The 16,651-nt window shown below is 41.3% G+C and overlaps 1 protein-coding gene across 1 annotated transcript in view; it reads right to left on the bottom strand.

The window, feature by feature from the left end:
• Nucleotides 1–447: 447 nt before the first annotated feature.
• The window catches only part of anxa5a (annexin A5a), a 28,883-nt gene continuing 12,679 nt past the window's right edge, over nucleotides 448–16,651 (bottom strand). The window contains exons 5-13 of the mRNA XM_065959113.1: nucleotides 15,813–15,926; nucleotides 11,640–11,730; nucleotides 10,077–10,156; nucleotides 9,720–9,770; nucleotides 7,687–7,780; nucleotides 5,007–5,102; nucleotides 4,736–4,794; nucleotides 3,560–3,682; nucleotides 448–928 (exon numbers count right to left, since the gene is read on the bottom strand). Coding sequence (XP_065815185.1) covers nucleotides 869–928; nucleotides 3,560–3,682; nucleotides 4,736–4,794; nucleotides 5,007–5,102; nucleotides 7,687–7,780; nucleotides 9,720–9,770; nucleotides 10,077–10,156; nucleotides 11,640–11,730; nucleotides 15,813–15,926 — 768 coding nt within the window. The 3' untranslated portion in view covers nucleotides 448–868. The remainder of the gene's footprint in view (nucleotides 929–3,559; nucleotides 3,683–4,735; nucleotides 4,795–5,006; nucleotides 5,103–7,686; nucleotides 7,781–9,719; nucleotides 9,771–10,076; nucleotides 10,157–11,639; nucleotides 11,731–15,812; nucleotides 15,927–16,651) is intronic.

Genomic DNA, 16,651 nt, shown 5'->3' with positions numbered 1-16,651 from the left:
GAAAGCCATGTGGGAAAATAGTCAGCTGATTTCAGACTCTGCTGCCACCCGGTGGTAAAACAACACAAAGGAATTCATCTCCAATCTTCTGATCTAAAGAGCTTGTTTGTTTGACATCAGGCTCCGTCATGCAGAGAGACACTGAGGCAATGGATGTCTTTATATGAGTCAACAAATGTCTAATAGTGTCCCATTGTTTATTAATAAGTGACAGCTGCACTGCAATTCAAGTCCGGGATCAGCAGTCCATGTGTAATTAATGAGAGCTGCGGTGCTGTCGACATGTCGGCTTTAATGATTCAGCAGCAGTATTGTATTTTCTAAGTTGCATTTAAGACGTGCTGCGAGCTCGCTCCAAAAACAACGGTTAGCGTCGTCTGAAAACACAGAGGAACAAGACACAAGCAGAACAGTTCAAATGAGGAAAAATGAAAATGAGACTTTTTAAAATGAGCATGAGTTTACTTATTTCACACAAAGCAAAACATTTAAATATTATTCACATCAACATAAAGCCAAACTGCACTCATCACCCGGGACTACAGATGGAGTCTAGCTAATCAGCTTAATCTGCTGCAGTGCATCTCCTCTCAACAATAGAGATTTATATTTTGAACACGCTCCCTGACAAACTCAGCAATAAACTAAACAGTGCTTTCTGTTTGCTTTTTTTTTTTTTGTCTGTCCTATTATAATAAGTCAAAGTGACAGGTGAGTATTTCACACTAATTCAATCAATAGCAAGTGAAAGTTGGAAAGAATCAGCAACTCTGGATCGATGACCTCGTGTCGAGTGATGCTTTGTCTCGCTGCAAAACCGAGGGCTCATCGTTCACTCGTCCCGCTGCTGAACACAGCTTCAAAAATATTAATCGTTCCCACCACAGAGGTAGAGCAGAGCCTTCTGGTAGTCTCCACCTGTGTCCTCCTGCAAAAAAAACAACAAACAAGGTACAATTATTTGATTAATGAAACAGTCAGAGGGTTCCTTTTCACTTTCTGAATGGATTCAGAGATAAATATATTCCTTTTTCTACATTAAGCTTTAAATGGAGCGGGCGTGGGAGGTTTGCTTTTTGTCTCTTTCCTTAAAAGTTCAAAACGTCCTACTTTGTGTTTGGTATTTTTCCAATGACGCTTGTATGTCACGCTGTCACTTCTCATGCTTAACGTTGGCGGTTGTGTAGCGGTGGGTGGACCGGCTGCTCCGCCTCTCCACATGGCGTGTTGAGAGTTTGTCCTTGAGCGAGACAATGAAACCTCTAAACTGCTCGTATTGTCACCGTCGCTCTCAACAAAAAATTGTCAACGTGCCAAATGAATGTAACGTAGTGTCATGAATCTCAACGCTCTCAGCCGACACCCACAGACTCCAAAAAAAAACAAAAAAACAATGAGCCCATGCACGCTGGAGTCATAAAACTGCATATGCTGGATTGAATGACGACAGAAAAAAAGATAAAAAGACGATAAATTAAGATCTACAGAAGCCCTAAGAGGGCAATACAATTTATTTTACTCTGTTTTTCTGAGATATGATGTACATTTTGGATATTATCTCGGGATATCAACTGCTGTATCCTGTGATCTTTGGAAAACATTGATGGTTTTTTATGTGATAACAAGTTTATTTTAGTCGTTCTCTCAAGATCCCGAGAAACTAACTCAACATATTTATGTTATTATCCAGAGATATGGCGAGATAAGTAAGATGAAATCTTGGTGGAAACCTCTGAAATTACTCTGAGAAAAGCTAAATGTACACATAAGTCTGGTTCGTGCCTGGTACTGCCTAAGTGTATACAAATTAATTCACACATTACTTTTTAATTACAGAGAAACTTGGAAGCACAAAAACAACTCAGCAAAAAACGTACTTCACCAATTCTGCATTGACAAAAATTTAAAAAAGTCTCATTATACTGGATTTATTATAATGAGCTGGAATACAACGCTGTCACTAAGCCTTACTTTAATTTTTGCCCGTCGGCCAATATCACTCAGGTAACTCAGCCTGTGGCAAAAAAAAAGATTTTTTTCCCAAAACACCATCATTAAAAAAAGAAACTAAAACTGTCAACAGGACATCTCCAGATACACGGTCAACTATGACTCAAGATTTTTGATCCATGATTGTTATTTTTAAGCTCACTATCTGATCTGACATTAAGGAAACATGCTATGTTGAAGTGCTGGCTTCTCTGACAACAATGCAGCAGCCAGTATGTCCTCCTTCTAACTTTAGATTCTGCTCCTGAATGCTCTGGATTTGTTTGGACCAGAGAAGGTAGGCGCTTTTAAGACACGCCCCCACACAGCCAGGCAAACGGCAAACCAACAGGTGTTGCAGCGATGGAAGCGGTCAAGAGAAGTGGTTCAGATAGAAGTGATTGTACCCGACCTAAAAAGCCTCTGCATGTTTCTAATAAGCTCCACGAGCAGAAACGTGCTCAAACTAGGATCAATATTGGAGATGCTTTTGAAAAATGGAGAGAGGTTAGAACACAGAAAGGTTTACAGACCCATGCAGAGCTGGATAAACACTGAAGCTTCAGAGTCCACCACATGGTGACCTGTGTGAGCATGGACTCTAGAGAGGAGGGGGGGGGGGAGACAGCTCTCTACAATGTTTTGAATATGGACTGCAGTACCCATTTTAAACACTAGGTGTCAGAGTTACATACTGCTCCTTTAACAGATTTAGCCGATTCTACCCGACCTAAAAAACCTCGGCACTTTTCAAATAAACTCCACGAGCAGAAACGTGCTCAAACTAGGATCAGTATTCTTCTATTCTAAACTTTCTTTGCCTCAAGAACAGAATTTAGAAAGATTGCACGGTCATTTGTGTGAAGAAATTCAGTTAAAATATGTGTTAAATGTGTCAATTAAATCAAACTAATTAGCCATTATCAACCATAACAGGGCTGTGGAGCTCTGACATCTAAACGGTATGCAGACAGAAATCAGAATATAAGTTACAACTGTGATTGACAAGTCAAAAATATCAGCTTTGAAAATGATCAACAGTTATAAAACCTCCCAAAATATTGTCGCTGGGATAAATACATTCTAATGAAAAATGTGGGTTTAAAAATCTCAGTAATCAAATATAAATAAGCTGTAAGGAAAACTATATATTATTCCTTTCTATAGTCGACTGCATTCATTAGCGTTATTTCATCATATCTTTTTTAATATCGGCCATTGGGCGGTTCCATCGGAGGGCGGCAATAACTCAGCCTGAACATCTGGCCTCAGGAGAATAGATTAATTCACTTCTGCTCCTGTGAAAGGCATGGGAAGCAGTCTCATCAAGCTGAACAAGGCACCTAAAGTAAATCAGTAATCTCCTCTCCATCACTGCGCTGACATGAATGGAGCATCAGCATCGTATAACCAATGTACACGCAGCTGGTGCTTAGGAGCATGCAGAGGCAGAGATGAGTTTGTTTAGAACATCAAGTGGATAAATATGAGGAGGATTTAAACTTTTTTGTCTTCTGAGGGATCGAGTCATAGAGAAAACAGTAATAAGAGGTAATGGAGCGCTGTATACCTGGATAGTGGAGTAAAGAGAGGCTCCATACATCTTCTTGAAGCTGGCTCTGATGTCCAACATGTCCGCCTCGCTCCTCGACACCATTATCCTCATCAGGGTTTCGTCATCAGTTCCAGCGCGCTAAACACAAAAAACATCTTCCCGTTAACAGCTGGAGTTAACAGTCTTTTCAATTGCTTCTTCATCCAGGCTGAACACACATTACACACCGAGTGAGAGGAAAACATGTACTCCAAGTTTACAACATGCTGCGTTTCACCCATAGCTGTTTATTAAAAACAGCATCCAGATTTAGCTTCTTGTTGCATTTTTGGAGCAAGAAGTTCAAATGCACGTCGTGCAGATCCAGATTTGTGGTCGCTCTTTTTTATTATTCTTGGCAGATTGTGGACTCGTTTCTTTATCATATGAAAATGAATGATACAGTGTGACTTTTGAAACCCGCTTGCTGTGTTTCCAGTCTCTATGCTAAGCTACATCAACAGTCTCACATTAACCGCGCCCACATCACAACACATTTATAGAAATGTACATTTTTCAAAATAGAATATATGGCCAGAGAAATTCATCCACAAATATAAAACACCGCCGCCGTTTTGGACACCCCTCGGTTTGCGAGCAAGAGAAGTGGTTCAGATAGAAGTGATTGTACCCGACCTAAAAAGCCTCTGCATGTTTCTAATAAGCTCCACGAGCAGAAACGTGCTCAAACTAGGATCAATATTGGAGATGCTTTTGAAAAATGGAGAGAGGTTAGAACACAGAAAGGTTTACAGACCCATGCAGAGCTGGATAAACACTGAAGCTTCAGAGTCCACCACATGGTGACCTGCGTTTACAGACTTTAGGGTGGAGGGGGCGAGGATGTCAGCTCTACTCAATGTTTTGAATTTTGACTGCTGTACCCAATTTAAACACTAGGTGTCAGAGTTACAATATTGCTCCTTTAACAAGTTGAATCTTAGAGTTTTCAGTTACCACAAAGAACAAAGTTTTTAATTCATTCAGCCTACAGCGGGGTTGCAGACAACAAAGTTTTAACTTAAATTAAAACTTGGTTTGTTTTTGGATAAGCCCAAACAAAAACACCCTGAAGCAATAAAGGAAAGACAACATCACACAAGTTGAGACAGAGAGACCTCCAGGGAGATACTGCGGCACACTGACACCTACCCTCATTGATTTATACAGGCCTTCAGCAAAAAACGCTGGTACACTCCTGGCACATTTCACTGTGGAGGAATAAAAACACGAGGCTCTGTCAGGTTTACACGTAGACCTGCAACCCTGTCAAGGTAATCTGACATTGTGTTGGCATTGATTTCTTCTGTCAAGACTTGTCCCCCCCCCCCCCCCTTTGTTTAATTCTTACAGGCACATCAAAAACAAAACCTGTGAGATTATTAAGACTCAAGTACTGTTCCTGACAAATCACAGGTCTTACCAACAGCTAGCAGTAAGTTCTCCAGATTCCCTGTGGTCTCTCCTTCAATGCTGTCCTCCATATCAGAGCCCGAGATTTTCTTGTACGCATCAAACACTGCAGAGAACAACAAAAACACTTTTAATTTTTCAGAAAATGTTAAATGATTTGGTGGCAGACACATCTGCCTGAAGATGTTCTGAGTTCTGAATCTGGATTTCTTTATGATTGAAGTCGACTTTGCTTTTACATTTGCTGCAGCGCTTGTTATTTGATTTCACATTTTGAAGTCTGTTTAAAAAAACACAACCTGGTGAAAATCTGTGCCTTATACATGTTTGTTGAAACGTTTGGACATTTCTTGAGTTCTCTTTGTAAGCTGTCCCACAGTTAAGACAAAAAAAATAACTTTCCTAGCTAGCACACTGGCTACTGCCACCTAAGTCTTAGCAGTTTATGTTAGCATTCAACCCATCCTTGCTTGGTAGTTTAGTTTATTTGCACATTGTTGAAAGAAAAGTCAAACAGGCACAAGCAAATTCAAATAATCACATGTGCAGGTGAGGTAGAAACCCTGAGGGCTTATCTCAAAACTTCACCTTAAGGGCACGGTCACACTGGCCAGCTGTACCGTGCTGTACTCAAGCACGATTGGCCCCCCCCGCTGCGGCATTCCCACGCTGGCCGGCCTGCGGTCACACTGGCCAGGACTAACCGTGCCTAAAAGCACGATTACCTCTTTACAACACATTTTATGTTATTATGAAGCGTGCTCAGTTTACAAGACAGACGGACAAGAGAGAGAGAGAGAGAGAGAGAAAAAGATACCCACAGGCGAGTCCACGGCCGCACATCAGAGAACAACACAGAGAACATGACAGATACTTTACTGACTTTGCAGCTATTTTTAAGCCATTTTAATCAGACACAGCAAAAAATTAATTTTAAAATAAAATAGACGCACGGCCGAGTCCGCGCCCGCACATCAGAGAACAACAGAGAGCATGACAGCTACTTTGTGTCTTATATTGAGTCATGTTAGTCAGATACAGACATGAAACTCTGGATTTCTCCATAATGAAGGCTGTCAGCGTTGTTTACCCGCGTGCTTGTGCTCGTGCATGAAGTGTACCGTGCTGAAGCACACGTCTCCCAAGTGTGCCAAAGCCAAGGAAGTGTACCGTGCCTGAGCACGATATGGAGCGGTCACACTGGTCAAACGAACTGGAATTTAGCGTGGAAGCGTGCTTGGGCGCGGTACAGATGGCCAGTGAGACCGCGCCCTAAGAGTTAAACAAAGCGGAGTAGTAAGCAGAGTGTTAGCCGTATAGTGATAGCGGATTCGGCAAAGTAATAGCGTCACCTCATAGCTTCGAGGAAAAGTGTAGCCCGACAATAAACTCAGATCAAAAAGAACTCGACGCAGTAAACAAAGAGCAACAATGGAGGACGTCCATCAGAAATCTGCATCTCCGAGGTCGTCCACAGGACAGCTAACACGCTGACATTAGTCGCAAAAAAACAAAGACAGCCTTGAAATGACTCTCTTAAAATCCAAGGGGGAACGTTTAAACATGGCACGTTTTGTGTTTGTCCTTTATTACCGCTGTCGCACAGGAAGTGACTACTGCAATTCAACCAATCAACGGACCGCAGCGTGTCTAGCTCCAGCCTTTAGGTACAGATTAGTACGCTAGGCTAGCCGACAAGAAAGGTAGCAAAAACGTAGAACAGTACAGAGCGGTTATTTTGGTACCATTCCAAACTTTGGACAACAAATATGCACTTTACCAAACCGAACCGCACTGAATTGAACCAGATCGCTGTGTGGAATGGGGGCTTTAGTTATGGTAAGAACACCTGTTGATTCATTCTTTTATATTTAGCTCAGTCTTGCTTGTGATAACGTTTCTTAACATTCAGCTTCATCACTCGTTGACTCACCTGTATTTTGGCCTTTGAGTCCATCTCCATTAATATTTCAGTGAGGTGCTCGTCCAGTTGTGTTTACTAAACGCAGGTGTTGCCATTTTCCCCCTCTGACCTCTCTAACCAGAGAGCAACTTTTTTCGCCTTGAGGACTGCCGCTGAGCTATCTGATTGTTGTTGTTTATCACTCCTACAAACTCTGATTCTCTCTACTTTTTGTCACGCTCTCACCTCGTGGGTTAAAGTGTTGTTTTGTTTGGACAAGTTTTAGTCTCTCTTGCACATTTCAACCTGACCTCTCTTTTAAGGGTGATACATTCTCTTACTTCTCCTGGGACGTATACAGAACTGAATGTGTTATGCCAGAAAGAACAAGTAGGGCTATGCAGCAGATATTAGTTACACATAGGAAGCATCTTCACATTGCACAAGGCCTGAATTGTTTGATCAGTTTTTATAACCTGCTTACTTCTGGTCCCTTATCTGAAGACAAATAGAAACTCAGATTCATTCTGATATAATAAAAACAGTCCAAGGCAAATTTGCAACTGGGAAAATAAAGTTCATAGTATCTTCTCTTATCTTATGAATGCTGTCTCTGTCTGTTTGAGTATTTGTCAGTAACTGACCTTTGATATTCTGAATGCATTAGCTCACACAAAGCAAAGCATGAATGGAAAACGTCAGTGAGTCGTCTCTCTCTTATTCAGCGGTCATCATACATCACAATATTTAAATTTGCTGGCACACACTCAAACTCACTCAAACCAACCTTCCCTGAGATGCTCTGCGCTCCTGTTGCCAAGGATTGTGATGAATTTTTCCTCATCCGTGCCAAACTTTCCCTCCCCAGCGGCGTACAAGTCCTGTGGTGGCAGATTGTACATTCACACACTTACGCACACGGAGTAACCTCGTGTGTGGACGTGATTTATTGGAGCTCTCAGTAAGAGAAATAATGAAAGGAGGCGGATATAGGACCTTGTTCAGCGTCTAAACTACAAAGACAAGTTCGTTTTTCTTAGTCATTCTTTTCTGTTTGATTTTAAAAAATCTGTATTTCTGGTCCTTTATTTGAAATATTGCATAATCATTACATGAGACTGCTACTATGATTTGTGTTTGATGTCAAGAGAGACAGTTTATTATCTTTGGATCCCAATTCACAGTTCAATATCCATCAATAAAAAATGTTTTATAGGAAACAAGATGATCCACTCTCAAAGGTTTGCGTTCTTAAATTAATTAATCTGTCGACTCTTCTCCGGCTTTGCCCTTTAGCCTATCTCTACAAACACAATCACTGAATATGTTGACATTTTAAAGATGATATTAAAACTAGTTTAAATGTTATCTGTTTTATTCACCTGTGTGCAGGATTTTTCTTTGGTTTTGATTTTTGAATTTTGCTTGTGTAATACTAAACTTGTCACTTGGTCTTTTACAGGACGAGGAACGGGACCCAAGTGCAGAAGTAAACATGAAAGATTGTTTTTGGAACTTTAAAAAGTAAGCTTCTGTTTTGCATTACTTTGCCTTTTTTTTTTTTTTTTTTTTTAGTCACAAGGAATAGCAACAAGCAGTCACTGGGGATCAGTGGAGGTTCTAGACCACTTTTACCTCAGAGGGGAACATTAAACCCAGGTGAAAAATAGACAAAGATTATCGCTTTAAAAAAATATATATATATTATGCCAAATAATAGCGCACATAATTAAATACCATGATTTATATTTGTTTCAGTATTTAATACTAGATTGTGAGTCCAGTTGTTGAGTCAAATACTGTGTAGGTGGGTTCTTCCTTTAGGAGGGGTGGCCACAGAGGGGACCAATCTCAGTGTTACAGGGGCACTGGCCCCTGTTGGCCCCTGACTAGAACCGCCCTTGCTGGGAACGCTGTGGGTAGATGTATGAAACTGCCACAGAAAGAAAGGTACACTGAGACTAAGGTGGGTATTTTTGGCATTTTTAAAAAGATGATTTTGAGAACTTAGCATGTGTGGACATGATTCTTTTTTGAAATGTGGACTAGGCCTAAATAGATATCGGGGTAATCAGACACACTTGAGACTAATGACTCAGGTAAAGACAACCAGGGCGATCAGAACTGGAGGGAAGAAACACTCGACATGCAACACAAGAGAAATAATCTACAAGATTAAACAGGAAGTACTGCAAAATAAACTCAGGATTATTGACAGTATTAACAGTCTCTGTTTTTGAATGTCTTTTAGCCTCTCGTGTTATAAATGACTGCATTAACAGCCTACATATATTTATACTTGTTTTCTGAGAATAGGAAAGAGCCTGAGAACCAAAAATGTTATTAATTATGACTATTACAAAGTAACATTATGTACATGTGATTACAAAGGATGGGTTAATGTTTTTGTATTTCCTCTTTTCATTTTGAACAGCTACAGTATGTCTAATTAAAATCTTCAGTTCAGGATAATCCCCTTTTTGATGGTTTGACATTTTATCTGGGGATCATTTTAGGTTACTCCTTGGCTAAGAACAGTTGGCAAACTATTTGAGACTCCAGAAGGGGACTGCTCCCTGCCAGGAAATGGTCCATATTTCATGTTTGTGTTTTGCAGATTTAGTTCAGACTCATCACTCTTGTGGTGCAACCAGGGAGCAATAAGTGTCAAAGAGCAACAGCTTCTTTGTGATGTAGAGTTTTACATGTCCAGGAGATTGCTTATAAATATAAAATGTATTCTCTTGAATTTTGAATTGTCTGATATTTATAGAAAAGATGTATAAAGCCACAGGGTTTTGTCATGTTCTTGTTTCTTACCTTAGCATCTTTCTCGATCTTTGCCTCGTCCACTCCCTCCTCCCTGCTCCCCTTCTCAGACAGACAGGTGGAAGGTTGGAGAGATAGGTTGATAAACAGAGAGAGAAAAAGTATGTGTGGATGGAAACACAATGAGCCCGGTCCACCCAGGTAAACCCTGAAGATCACATTTCCCCCCCCGAGGGTCCCAGAACCGTGCAGATAATATTTCTGCTGTAAACCTATTGTAGTGGATTGTGCTTTCCTAACCCCCTTCCCCTTCCTCTCTCTAACACCTAAACACCTCATGACTTGGTAATGGCATCACCAGAGGCTCTCATTATCAGGTAAGGAAACACAAGTACCCCCCCGTCCTACCTGCAGGAGGATCACCAGTAGTTTCTGAAAGTGCCCTGAGGTGTCACCGGAGATATCTTTCTCAAGCTTGCCGCCAAACTCTGGGTGGAAAGAGGAGAAGAGGGACAGAAGATTGCTTACATTTCCAGCCCGGAAAAATCTCTAATGGTTGCCATCGACCCTCCCGAGAGGCCCTCCGTCCTGCAGGAGGATCTCAGACAGCAAAAGATTTGATTAGTGGGCTGAAGGACAGATTGGCCTTCTCTTTCTCCCGAGATCAAATAAACTGTCCTCTTCGCTTTTGGCCCCTTGGTGAATTTGTTTTCACATATTTTCCACCAAGGTTTGTTGCAATTTGAACTCTGGTTTGTCATAAACGTTCTTGCCATGATGCTTTCAAGTGTTCAGAAGGATTAACTCCTTCATGTTACAGAGGGGAACCGAAGGCTGATGCACCAAGTGAACTGTGCACATGGGAAAGAAGGTCCCTAAGTTTTTATACGCACTGGAATTAATAGCAAGATGTAATTTTTATATGACATAATATGACAAATAAGATGATCAAGCATTGCTCCCATTATAGTTCCTTTTGTTTTTTCTGTCCCACAAAACGAAACCAATTAATTTCCCCGGAGTGGACGAGGTTTCCACACAAAGATATCTAAAGTGTCTCAAAAGAACGCCTCTATGATGGTGAAGGTGAGAATTGTTTAGCCATGCTTGATCCGACTTTGTTTCCTCGTCTCTAGGTCCTTCCTCCTGTTGTTCTTACTCTCTGATGTTCATTATGGGGGTAAAAAGATGAAGTACGGCAACAGAGCGCCACAGGAACATTCAGACTTTCCAAACTGAAATCACGAGAACACACTGAAGTCAGAAGAAGGACTTCCCAACTCGGGAACTTGGACAGCACATGAATGCATCATAATACCGGCAAAACCAAATGCAGTTTTATCAGTTTCAGCTGCTCTTTTGTGCTTAGACAAAGTAAGGATTTCAAGGTTGTAGATCAACATGGTATGATACGGTACGGTACAGTACGATATGGTCCAATACGATACATGTGGATTGTTGTTTATATCTATTTATCGAGCTATGGAGGCAGTTAACCCTCAGACTATCCTCAGTCTGAGGGTTAGTGAAGTGTATCGAATTGTTTTCATTTTATCGCATCGTATCATATGTTTTAGGTCACTTCTGGCTCACAGAAGTCACATGCTGGAAGCCAAAAACCTGATGTCACAAAGCTTAAGTCCAAATACAATAAAAGGTTCCAACACAAATGGCTTGTGTCCAACTTTCAAAAACAGAAAACAAGACTGAAACAGCATGTTAGCATAGCATTTAACTCAGGACACTTCTTAGCAGCTGCAGGTGTTTGTAATCTTCTTCTTGTTGTATAAATGAAACTGTTTAAGTTTTGGGACTAGTAGACTAAATAAAAACGTTGTTTGAGTTGGTTTACAGTCGTATTATTCCATCTAACACCATCAAGAAGCATCAGAATATCAAATCAATACATTCCCAAGAAAAACACATTTGTCTACTTTTCTTTCTCTCTTTCTTCACAGCTGGGCGAGTCACCTTTCTTGTAGACTTTGATGATATCTTTAATCTGCTCTCTGCTCCTGGAGGCCAGGATCTCAATCAGCACGTCGTCATCAGTCCCGGCGCCCTGGGAGCAAAACAACAATATGAGGATGAACTCAATATGAAGGGAACACGGCTTTGTGCGGCAAGCGTGTCCTCGGAGCAATCTTATCTTTTTGTTGTTATTATATTCTTCTCATGGCTCCTTAAAGAGACAAAAGCTGAAATATGTTAAAGAGAAATGGTTGACACTCTGAAGACGCCTGACATTAGAGAATAAACTCGGTCTGCTGAAGTGAATTAGCTTCAGGAGTTCAGCCGTAAAATGAAAGATAATTCAGCTCGCTTTGCTGTAATTAACCTTCCAGCACAATACATCTGACGTACCAAAGCTAAAACGGAGCTGTAGGTGTGATGGGAACGTCGAGGCCAAGTCCTAAATGCTTTGCCTTCACTTTGATTGAACATTTCATTTCATTTCAGACTCGTACTGCAAATGTAAATGTGATTAAATAAGAGCCCAGATGTAGCTTCCATCTGTAGCTTATTAGCGGATCACGAGTTTGCTGAACCTTTTTTTCCTCGGGCAAACTTCCCTTCAAACTTTACGAGCCTTCAGTGCGACATTAAGATCTGCAGAGGTATGTGTGCTGTAAGGAGAAGAAAAAGTCTGAATATCTGAGCCATAAAAACAAATTAGCTAATAGATCTAACCCCAAAGCACAACTCAAAATGCCCAGATTTTATACCTCTGTACTGTGTGTGTGTGACAGACTCATTCATCTGAGCCACATTAAAGTGAAATGGATAGACACGCAGAGAAATAAAATCCTGAACGAAAGACAGAATATGTGATAGAAATAGTGCTAATAATGAAAAAATCTGAGTTATATTGCGAGTAAAAAACTAGCCTTAATCTTTGACTTTCAATGAATTTAGATCCGACTCAAAGAGAAAGACAAAGTTAACTAATTCATAGAAATGACACCTTATGAAGGATGATTTAATTATGCAGAACAGGAAGCGTATTGAACACCCGGCTCACATGGTGATGTGGTTGTTTTTCATGTTGAATTACATCCTGACTGCGGCTGCAACACTTTGCTTTTGAGGTGATTTTGGTTGAGTTGCTTTTGTTGTGTCTTTTTGCCAGAGGGAGATCATTTTGGGTGCAACATATTATGTTCGTTTTTTGAGTAGAATATTTGATAAAGTCCTTGAGTGATTTTCATGAAATGCGTCCAAATAGCTGAGCATGTGTCAAGGAAAAACCACTTCAAATTTGGTTTTGGATCTCACAAATTCCAACATTGTTGTCGACAGAAAAGTCTGCTGTGACTTATCGTACCAAACTAAGAATCTCAGATATTACCTTAGAAACAAAGGCTGCAGTTGTGTAAGAAATGCAGATTTTTTCAGAGTCGAAAGAACCAAAATAAGCCGATTTAAAGTCTTTATATGTGATTTTTTGATCCAGCAGATGTCGCCCTTGAGCACCAGCATGAAACCAAAACAACTCACGCTGCATTGTTGTGTTAGCATGCTAATGCTAGCGATCTTTATTATGCTGGTATCTTCACACTGCATGTAAATTTACCTGAAATGAGCGTGATCTAGAAACACAGTTAAGCAGTGAGTACAGTATGTTATTCTTCTTTTCTCTAGTCCCTCAATTAAACAACTTTCATACACGAGGGGAGGAGTCAGCCGGCTGTCCAGGCGATGTAAACAAACTGAAGATAGGACTCTGATAACATCACAGACAGTGGGACTCGGGTGTTACACCCATTGTAGACAGTCATGACTCACAGAGTTATTTTCAGAGGATATATTTGATTTCTATTATATTTAAGTGTGAAAAATCACATATAAAGCCTTTAAAGATTGTTGTCGGCTTCAGTTAGACGCAAACAAAAAGGGAATATAAAAAACATGACTGACACATTGATGTAACAATGACTTGCAAGAAAAGCCTGAACAGAAAAATCTCTGTGACAAAATAATTTAATCTTCAAATTAATTGGATTGTGTCCTTGTCCTTTATTATCAATTTTCACTTATGAGAATTGAGATTTTCATGCTTTCAAACCCTAATTAGAAGCTCTGCCTGTTGAATACCAACACAATGATTCATTCATGTCTCAAATGATTATTGTTTAAACTCCACAACAAGCCAACAAACAAAAGAATCCTCTTGCTGTTTGTAGTTTGGACATGTTGGAGCTTAATTTGAGTAGTTGTAAATGTTGAACAGATGTTAAATACTCCTTCCTCCTGGCAGACGTGTCAACATGCAGCTCACAGGTGAACCTGATACACCGTCAGAGAGGGCTGAGTGGGATTTATGTGGGCCAGTGCCGGGGCTCATTTATTTTGCATGTTGGCTCAAAGCTCACTGGCATGGATTAAATAATGAAGTTAGAATGAACGCCATCAATAAAAAGTCTGGATCAGGGAGCGAGAGGAGAAAAGACTTTAAACTTTCCTTTCTCATAAATCTTATCGTTAGAGCTGGTGCAGGTCGGACCAGCTCCTAGTTCTGCTGCTATAGGTTTAGACTGCAGGGGGGACTCCCTCCCTCTCTCTCTCTCTGTTTCTCCCTCCCTCTCTCTCTCTCTCCCTCTCTCTCTCTCTCTCTCTGTTTCTCCCTCCCTCTCTCTCTCTCTGTTTCTCCCTCCCTCTCTCTCTCTCTCTCCCTCTCTCTCTCTCTCTCTCTCTCTGTTTCTCCCCTCCCTCTCTCTCTCTCTGTTTCTCCCTCCCTCTCTCTCTCTCTCCCTCTCTCTCTCTCTCTCTCTCTGTTTCTCCCTCCCTCTCTCTCTCTCTGTTTCTCCCTCCCTCTCTCTGTTTCTCCCTCCCTCTCTCTCTCTCCCTCTCTCTCTCTCTCTCTCTGTTTCTCTCTCCCTCTCTCTCTCCCTCCCTCTCTCTCTCTCTCCCTCTCTCTCTCTCTCTCTGTTTCTCCCTCCCTCTCTCTCTCTCCCTCCCTCTCTCTCTCTCTCTCTCTCTGTTTCTCCCTCCCTCTCTCTCTCTCTCTCTCTCTGTTTCTCCCTCCCTCCCTCTCTCTCTCTCTGTTTCTCCCTCCCTCCCTCTCTCTCTCTCTGTTTCTCCCTCCCTCTCTCTCTCTCTCTGTTTCTCCCTCCCTCTCCCTCTCTCTCTCTCTCCCTCTCTCTCTCTGTTTCTCCCTCCCTCTCTCTCTGTCTCCCTCTCTCTCTCTCTCTCTCTCTGTCTCTCTCTCTCTCTCTCTCTCTCTGTTTCTCTCTCTCTCTTTCTCCCTCTCCTTCTCTCGCTCTCTTGCTCTCTCCCTCTCCCTTTCTCTCTCTCTCTCCCTCTCTCTTTCTCTCTCTCTCCCTCCCTCTCTGTTTCTCTCTCTCTCACTGTCTCTCTCTTTCTCTCCCTCCCTCCTTTGCTCTCTGTCTCTCTCTCCCTCTCCCTCTTTCTCCCTCCCTCTCTGTTTTTCTCTCTCTCTCTCTCTATCTCTCTCTCTTTCTTTCTCTCCCTCCCTCCTTCTCTCTCTGTCTCTCTTTCCCTCTTCCTCCCTCTCTCTCTCTTTCTCTCCTTCTCTTTCTGTCTCTCTCTCCCTCTCCCTCTCCCTCTCCATCTCTCTCCCTCTCCCTCTCCTCTCTCTCTCTCTCTCTCTCTCTCTCTCCCTCTCTCTCTCCTCTCTTTATCTCTCCTCTCCTTCTCTCTCTTTCTCTCTCTTTCTCTCTCACTCTCTCTCTCTTTCTCTCTCTTCCCCGCATGTCATTATGTGGAGACTTTCATGCACGATGTTTCTAACACATATTTTCCTGGGAGCTCCTGAGCTCGTCTCGTAGTTTCCTCTGGTTCGTTGGTGGGGGTGGCCTGCTGTATGGACCCCAAATAAAGATTTACTGACTGATTGATGGTAATTGTTGATTCTATCATCTCAGGAATTTAACTACATTGTATATAAAGGCTGCAACCTGAGTGGAGACTCTGCAGCCTTCCTTAGTTAGTTTAGTACAGATACTTGCATATACAGATGCTTGGGTAATTCGTAGCAGCGATAAGCTAATGTTTTGCACATTTGTGATAACTGTTGTTATTTGTTTCATGTATTGTCTCTGTGCAGCAATTTCCCAGACAAATTTCTCCCGAATAAAGACACCTTGACCTGGTTGGTCAAGTTGAGAGCCTTGTGTTAGTTACCTTGAGAGCCTTGTGTAGCTGTGTAGCATCATATAAGGAGGGAGGGGTCATCAAGGCAACAATCAGACTCTCCAACAGCCCACCGAGCTCTGATTTCAATGCACTGACCAAATCCTGAAGGGGGGGGGGGGGGGGGGGGGTGGGGGGGGGAACAGGACAAACAACATGAAGAGCAAAATTTATAAAAAATATGTTTCAACAATTAAAAGCTTCAAATTAAAAAATGGAACAAACATAATAATTACCACAAGAAGAAGAAACACAACACCAGAAATTAATTAAATCTTTATTTAGAAATATTTCCCTATACGCCAGCAGCTAATGAGACGACTTCATCTTAATTGATCTGAATCAATGACTCACAAAATCAAGGCATAAACGAGCACGAGTCCATGAAAACATCAAGTGATGGCATATATCTTATTTAAGTGTGTGTGTGCATGTGTGTGTGTGTGTGTGCGTGGTGGGGACTTCAATCTATTTATCTATTTAACAGTTCAATCTATATGCGCCTCTGACAGAGAACCCCTTATTTCTAGATTGCATCCATTTCTTTTATTCACGTAACGATCTGTTGCCAGTTTCATTTCTGTTAAAAGCCATTCCAATTAATTTGCCTTTAATGGTTTGTCAAAAGGAGCATGAGAGTGCAGGCATAGGATATAGGAGCTTAAACTCTTCAGGGATTTGATACGACACTTAAAAAATATTTAATTTCATCTTTACGTCCTGGCAGAGTTCTCCTCTCAGATTTTATTGCAAACGAGTAGCTGAATGTCGCCTTTGTATTATATCATACAATGCAGCACAATGAGCAAGTGATGAAGGCTATAGGCTCC

The sequence above is a fragment of the Labrus bergylta genome, chromosome 9, assembly GCF_963930695.1.
Source record: "Labrus bergylta chromosome 9, fLabBer1.1, whole genome shotgun sequence".
NCBI classification, from domain to species: Eukaryota; Metazoa; Chordata; class Actinopteri; order Labriformes; family Labridae; genus Labrus; species Labrus bergylta.
This window is presented reverse-complemented; position numbering and strand designations above follow the sequence as displayed.